General features: G+C 45.5%; 1 protein-coding gene across 1 annotated transcript in view; it reads right to left on the reverse strand.

Annotated features, from left to right (window-relative positions):
* LOC144602588 (E3 ubiquitin-protein ligase TRIM21-like) overlaps nt 1-8,000 on the reverse strand; it is a 40,028-nt gene that overhangs the window by 28,294 nt on the left and 3,734 nt on the right. Inside the window, exon 3 of the mRNA XM_078415717.1 lies at nt 1,438-1,564. Within this exon, the coding sequence (XP_078271843.1) occupies nt 1,438-1,564 (127 nt within the window). The remainder of the gene's footprint in view (nt 1-1,437; nt 1,565-8,000) is intronic.

Genomic DNA, 8,000 nt, shown 5'->3' on the forward strand with positions numbered 1-8,000 from the left:
AAACAAAGAGCATCTGGTGATTTTCCATTTCCGCCTTTCGCAGAGACCGCACCCTCGGCGGCTGTTTTGCACTCAGTTTCCCACACGAACCATCCCTTCCCCAGGTACCCGCCCCATCTACAGTTAGACACGAGACACCTGTGGCTATCCCTTCTCCCTTACAATAGACAATAGGTGCAGGAGGAGGCCATTCGGCCCTTCGAGCCAGCACCGCCATTCAATGAGATCATGGCTGATCATTCTCAATCAGTACGACGTTCCTGCCTTCTCCCCATACCCCCTGACTCCGCTATCCTTAAGAGCTCTATCCAGCTCTCTCTTGAATGCATTCAGAGAATTTGCCTCCACTGCCTTCTGAGGCAGAGAATTCCACAGATTCACAACTCTCTGACTGAAAAAGTTTTTCCTCATTTCAGTTCTAAATGGCCTACCCCTTATTCTTAAACTGTGGCCCCTTGTTCTGGACTCCCCCAACATTGGGAACATGTTTCCTGCCTCTAATGTGTCTAACCCCTTAATAATCTTATACGGTTCGATAAGATCTCCTCTCATCCTTCTAAATTCCAGTGTATACAAGCCTAGTCGCTCCAGTCTTTCAACATATGATAGTCCCGCCATTCCGGGAATTAACCTAGTAAACCTACGGTGCACGCCCTCAATAGCAAGAATATCCTTCCTCAAATTTGGAGACCAAAACTGCACACAGTACTCCAGGTGCGGTCTCACTAGGGCCCTGTACAACTGCAGAAGGACCTCTTCGCTCCTATACTCAACTTCTCTTGTTATGAAGGCCAACATTCCATTGGCGTTCTTCACTGCCTGCTGTACCTGCTTGCTTCCTTTCAGTGACTGACGCACTAGGACACCCAGATCTCGTTGTACGTCCCCTGTTCCTAACTTGACACCATTCAGATAATACTCTGCCTTCCTATTCTTACCACCAAAGTGGATAACCTCACACTTATTCACATTAAACTGCATCTGCCATGCATCCGCCCACTCACACAACCTGTCCAAGTCACCCTGCAACCTCATAGCATCTTCCTCACAGTTCACACTGCCACCCAGCTTTGTATCATCTGCAAATTTGCTAATGGTACTTTTAATCCCTTCATCCAAGTCATTAATGTATATTGTAAATAGCTGCGGTCCCAGCACTGAAGCCTTGCGGTACCCCACTAGTCACTGCCTGCCATTCTGAAAGGGACCCATTTATCCCCACTCTTTGCTTTCTGTCTGTCTTACACCCATCAAGGGACCCCTGACACTGAGAGAGAGTGAGAGAGAGGGGTTTTCGTGCACCACCTGTGACCCTCACCCACTGCATCCCGTGTTCCCGGCGAGGCCTCCATTACACCGGCGAGGCGAGAGGGTAGATTGAGCCACCGGTTCCGCGAGTACCCCTCCCAAGCCCCGATGGATCTACCGGTTGCTAACCAGTTCAACTCTCCTTTGCATTCCTACGCTGACTTTTCTGCCCTGGGCTTGTGTTTTGCTTGATTGCAAACTGAAGGAATAGCGCCTCAAATTCCGCTTGTGAAGCTCAGAATTTCTCGTGTAATTCCTTCAGCATAAACATTAACATTTACAGTTTGTAGGTAACCAAACTACATCCATACATAACAAACCCACACCACCCACAACACTTTAATTCCCAACTATTACTCTATTAATCATTCCTCTATTAATCTTACTTATAACTTATTTATTTATCTTATTACTCTTATTATCTGTGTTTTCCTACCTTTTCTCCTTGTTCTGTATTTTTATGCTCACTTTGAATTACCATTGCAGTATTACAGTATAGCAAAGGGGATTACAGAGGCATGAGGCAGGAGCTGGCCAAAAGTGACTGGAAGGAGGCCCTAGCAGGGAAGACGGTAGAACAGCAATGGCAGGTATTCCTGGGAATAATGCAGAGGTTGCAGGATCAATTTATCCCAAAGAGGCGGAAAGACTCTAAGGGGAGTAAGAGACACCTGTGGCTGACAAGGGAAGTCAAGGACAGCATAAAAATTAAGGAGAGGAAGTATAACATAGCAAAGAAGAGTGGGAAGACAGAGGATTGGGACTCTTTTAAAGAGCAACAAAAGTTAACTAAAAAGGCAATACGGGGAGAAAAGATGAGGTACGAGGGTAAACTAGCCAATAATATAAAGGAGGATAGCAAAAGTTTTTTTAGGTACGTGAAGAGGAAAAAAATAGTCAAAGCAAATGTGGGTCCCTTGAAGACAGAAGCAGGGGAATTTATTATGGGGAACAAAGAAATGGCAGACGAGTTAAACCGTTACTTTGGATCTGTCTTCACTGAGGAAGATACACACAATCTCCCAAATGTTCTAGGGGCCGGAGAACCTAGGGTGATGGAGGAACTGAAGGAAATCCACATTAGGCAGGAAATGGTTTTGGGTAGACTGATGGGACTGAAGGCTGATAAATCCCCAGGGCCTGATGGTCTGCATCCCAGGGTACTTAAGGAGGTGGCTCTAGAAATAGTGGAAGCATTGGAGATAATTTTTCAATGTTCTATAGATTCAGGATCAGTTCCTGTGGATTGGAGGATAGCAAATGTTATCCCACTTTTTAAGAAAGGAGGGAGAGAGAAAACGGGTAATTATAGACCAGTTAGTCTGACATCAGTGGTGGGGAAGATGCTGGAGTCAATTATAAAAGACGAAATTGCTGAGCATTTGGATAGCAGTAACAGGATCATTCCGAGTCAGCATGGATTTACGATGGGGAAATCATGCTTGACAAATCTACTGGAATTTTTTGAGGATGTAACTAGGAAAATTGACAGGGGAGTGTCAGTGGATGTGGTGTACCTCGACTTTCAGAAAGTCTTCGACAAGGTCCCACACAGGAGATTAGTGGGCAAAATTAGAGCACATGGTATTGGGGGTAGGGTACTGACATGGATAGAAAATTGGTTGACAGACAGAAAGCAAAGAGTGGGGATAAATGGGTCCCTTTCGGAATGGCAGGCAGTGACCAGTGGGGTACCGCAAGGTTCGGTGCTGGGACCCCAGCTATTTACGATATACATTAATGACTTAGATCAAGGGATTAAAAGTACCATTAGCCAATTTGCAGATGATACTAAGCTGGGGGGTAGTGTGAATTGTGAGGAAGATGCAATAAGGCTGCAGGGTGACTTGGACAGGTTGTGTGAGTGGGCGGATACACGGCAGATGCAGTTTAATGTAGATAAGTGTGAGGTTATTCACTTTGGAAGTAAGAATAGAAAGGCAGATTATTATTAGGAGCAAAGAGGTCCTCCTGCAGTTGTACAGGGCCATCATGAAACCGCACCTGGAGTACTGTGTGCAGTTTTGGTCTCCAAATTTGAGGAAGGATATTTTTGCTATTGAGGGCGTGCAGCGTAGGTTCACTAGGTTAATTCCCGGAATGGCGGGACTGTCGTATGTTGAAAGGCTGGAGCAATTAGGCTTGTATACACTGGAATTTAGAAGGATGAGGGGGGATCTTATTGAAATATATAAGATAATTAGGGGATTGGACACATTAGAGGCAGGAAACATGTTCCCAATGTTGGGGGAGTCCAGAACAAGGAGCCACAGTTTAAGAATAAGGGGTAGGCCATTTAGAACGGAGATGAGGAAGAACTTTTTCGGTCAGAGAGTGGTGAAGGTGTGGAATTCTCTGCCTCAGAAGGCAGTGGAGGCCAGTTCGTTGGATGCTTTCAAGAGAGAGCTGGATAGAGCTCTTAAGGATAGCGGAGTGAGGGGGTATGGGGAGAAGGCAGGAACGGGGTACTGATTGAGAGTGATCAGCCATGATCGCATTGAATGGCGGTGCTGGCTCGAAGGGCTGAATGGCCTACTCCTGCACCTATTGTCTATTGTCTATTGAAATGTGCTATATAAATAAACTTGCCTTGCCTTGCTTTACTAGACCAAGTTACTGGGCCCAAACCTCTCCTGCATTGGTGCAGCACCCTCTCCTCCATCCCTCGCCCCCTTCCCCCTCTCCTCTCCCCCATCCCCCTATTCCCCCTCCCCCCCGCCTCCCCTCCCTCCCTCCTCCCCTCCCCCTCCCTGCCCCAGCTCACAACCCCCTCCCCCTCCCTACCCCCTCCTCCCTTTCCCCCTCCCCTTCCCCTCCCCCACTGCATCCCCCTTATCCTCCATCCTTCTCCCTCCCTCCCTCCACCCGCCCTCCCTCCCTCGGAGATAGATTTAAACTTTAAAATGTGAATAACTTTAAAAATATAACACCGATTTCAATGAAACTTCTTCCATTAGCACCAAAGGGACGACGTTGAGTAAGATGGGCCTAAAATTGTCGCTCTATCGTGTTCCGCTTTGGCTGTAGTTCAGGAACAAACAAACAAACAAATGAGGGTTTTAGTATAGAGATGCCACACCTGGCAGTGCAACCATTTCCTCCTTCCCATCCCCAACCCCTCCCCATCTATATTCTTTCCTCTGGCTTTACAATTCGCACCTCTTGTTTCCTTACTCCTTACTTCCCTTATTTTTGTCTTTTCATGTATGGCCTTTGACCAACATACTGCCAAACCCCTACCCCCCCCCCCCCCCCCCCCCAGGGGGGAGGAATGATGGGCCAGGAATGCATCTGCTAGGTGATAGGTGGATACAAGTGATGGGGGCATCACTTGGCCAGATGTATTCCTGGCCCATCTTTCCCACCTACTCCAATCAGTCCAAAGAAAGATTCTGACCCAAAATGTCACCTACAGCTCTCCAACGATACGCTTCCTGACCAGCCAAGTTCCCCAGCAGTCTGTGTCTTTTTGTAAACGTTCATGTACAGTTCCGTGTCTGCAGTCCATTGGTTCCGTCTGGTCTAATTCTTTTACTGACTGAATCTGAACCTCAATCCCAGGAGAAGATTAAAACATCTTTGGAAACTCTCACAAAAAATAAATCAGCGATGGAGGAAATGGAGCAGCAACAGAAAGAGAAGATTTCTGGAGTCCAGGTAAGGTTTCCAGTTTCCCTTCTCTGATCTTGTGCTATTTTGTCTTAGATTCCAGGCTCGATAATATTGACCTTCACCTTTCATTTGACAGGAACAGTATCAGAACCTGGTGACCTACATCACATCGGTATTTGCTGAACTGCGCCAGATTCTCAATGAGAAAGAGCTGCTCTTTCTCAAGGATCTTCTGGAAGAAGAGAACAGTGTTCTAAATCCAATGGAAAGGAATCTCCGAGCGATTCAAGAGGAGATAAACTCTATGCCAGAGAAATGCTTGAAGCTACAGGATCAGCTGAACCTAACGGACAGTTTGATGTTTCTGAAGGTAAGGGGTTACATTTTCAGTTTGGTTTAGAGTAAGTTTCGGGTCGAGACCCTTCTTCAGACCTGCTGAGTTACTCCAGCATTTTGTGATACCTTCGATTTGTACCAGCATCTGCAGTTATTTTCCAACATCACAAAATAGTGGGCGACTTTTGAAATAAATTCAGCATTGTGCTTTAATTCGGGGCTCATTTAAACAAATCACATACAATACAATACAATATATCTTTATTGTCATTGTACAGGGGTACAACGAGATTGGGAATGCACCTCCCCTACGATGGAATAAATTAATTAGCTAGTCAATATTAATTTAAACAACCCAATGAAACAAATTAGAATAGTTGTAGGGAAGTAAAATACCTCATATTCTAAATAGCAAACAGACCAAAAGCCTGTACCCTGACGAGACACAAAATGCTGGAGTAACTCAGCGGGACAGGCAGCATCTCTGGATAGAAGGAAGTGATGACGTTTCGGGTCGCGATCCTTCTTCAGACTCGTGTACACTGAATTGTCCTATTATAGGTCAATCTAATCCCCATCAAGTCTCCCTGTTCCCCACAACCCTCCATATTTCTTTTCACCCCTAGGCCCCGCCATCACGTTTATACCCCCTGCTCCATCCGATGATCTCCTAAACCTTTCTGTTTAGCTCCCAGCACGTTCTCTCCTGTTGACATCTAACCCTCCCCTTCCATTAAATTCACCATCTTTCCTTTTTTTAACTCAATTTTAACATTTATTCAACACCATAGTACAGAATACATACAACATGAAGGAGAAACATATTCGGTTACACCTGTTTTCACGTATATTCTCTTCTGTTCATATCTGTTATGAACATGGTTAATAACTACTTCCTCATTGGTAATAATAATTCACAAATACCTAAACAAGGGTATCACTCATCATATACCTTATCTCGCATTCCACCTATGAATTGACTACTGTAACTGTGGTATAAGAAAATAACTGCAGATACTGGTGCAAATCGAAGGTATTTATTCACAAAATGCTGGAGTAACTCAGCAGGTCAGGCAGCATCTCGGGAGAGAAGGAATGGGTGACGTTTCGGGTCGAAACCCTTCTTCAGACTGTGGTATTAACCCAACGATGAACAGGTGTAATATAAGTAAAAATAAATACAAATAAGTTTTTAAAAAAAATTAATTAAAAAAAATTAAAACAAAAAAAAAAAGTGAAAGGTGACTAGAGTTCTGGCATCGCCTGTATTAATGGTGGCCATCTTTTAAAAAACTTGTCTGTTTTCAACTGTATTTTTGCTGTGATTTTCTCCATGACAAAGAAATTTTTTACCCTGTCTCTCCATTGCGTTATGCTGGGGGGTTGTGGCTTCTACCAGAAAACTGTTATCATTTTTTTTGCTATCAAAAGTAGAATTCTCAGTAGATAAATGAACTCTCCATCTGCCATATTGTCAGGGAGTATAGCCAGTATACAGAGTGCTGGATCTAAAGTGAAATTAATGGCCAACATCTGTTCAATCTCCTTTTGAACACTCTTCCAGAACTCCAAGAGCTTTGGGCAATCCCAAAATATATCTGTGAAGACCCCCACCATTCCACGGTCCCTCCAACATAGCTCAGATGTGTTACTATATTTTGATGTTATAGATGGAGTGTTAAAATACCGCATTTTCACCTTCCAATCAAATTCCCTCCATGTTGGACTGTTGGTTAATTTATGTCCTCCTTTGAATGATTCCTCCCATTTTTCATCTGTTATTATAATATTTGTTTCCAACTCCCATTTTTCTTTGACATCCTTATTGTTATCATTTGATTCATGTTGTATTATTTTATAAATTTTCGATATCACTCCTTTTTTGTCTCTTCCTCTGAAAATGACATTAACAGTTCCTCTTCCCACCCGGTCCCCTGCATAAAGTCTATCCCCTATCCCAATTCCTCCGTCTACGCCGCATCTGCGCTCGGGATGAGGTGTTTCACACTAGGGCATCAGAGATGTCCTCATTCTTCAGGAAACGGGGCTTCCCCTCTTCCATTATAGATGAGGCTCTCACTAGGGTCTCTTCCACATCCCGCAGCCCCGCTCTTGCTCCCCCTCCCCCAACTCGCAACAAGGACAGAATCCCCCTCGTCCTCACCTTCCACCCCACCAGCCATCGTATCCAACAAATCATCCGCCAACATTTACGTCACTTACAACGGGACCCCACCACTGGCCATATCTTCCCATCCCCTCCCCTTTCTGCATTCCGCAGAGACCGTTCCCTCCGTAACTCCCTGGTCCACTCGTCCCTTCCTAACCAAACCACCTCGTCCCCGGGCATTTTCCCCTGCAACTGCAGGAGATGCAACACCTGTCCCTTTACCTCCCCCCTCAACTCTATCCAAGGCCCCAAACAGTCTTTCCAGGTGAGACAAAGGTTCACCTGCACCTCCTCCAACCTCATCTATTGCTTCCGCTGCTCTAGATGTCAACTTATTCCCATCGGCGAAACCAAGCGCAGGCTCGGCGATCGCTTCGCTCAACACCTGTGCTCGGTCCGCATTGACCAAACTGATCTCCCGGTGGCCGAGCATTTCAACTCCCCCTCCCATTCCCAGTCTGACCTTTCTGTCATGTGCCTCCTCCAGTGCCATAGTAAGGCCCACCGGAAATTGGAGGAACAGCACCTCATATTTCACCTGGGCAGCTTGCAGCCCAGTTGTATGAACATCGAC

This window comes from Rhinoraja longicauda, chromosome 19, assembly GCF_053455715.1.
Source record: "Rhinoraja longicauda isolate Sanriku21f chromosome 19, sRhiLon1.1, whole genome shotgun sequence".
In the NCBI taxonomy this organism is placed as follows: Eukaryota; Metazoa; Chordata; class Chondrichthyes; order Rajiformes; family Arhynchobatidae; genus Rhinoraja; species Rhinoraja longicauda.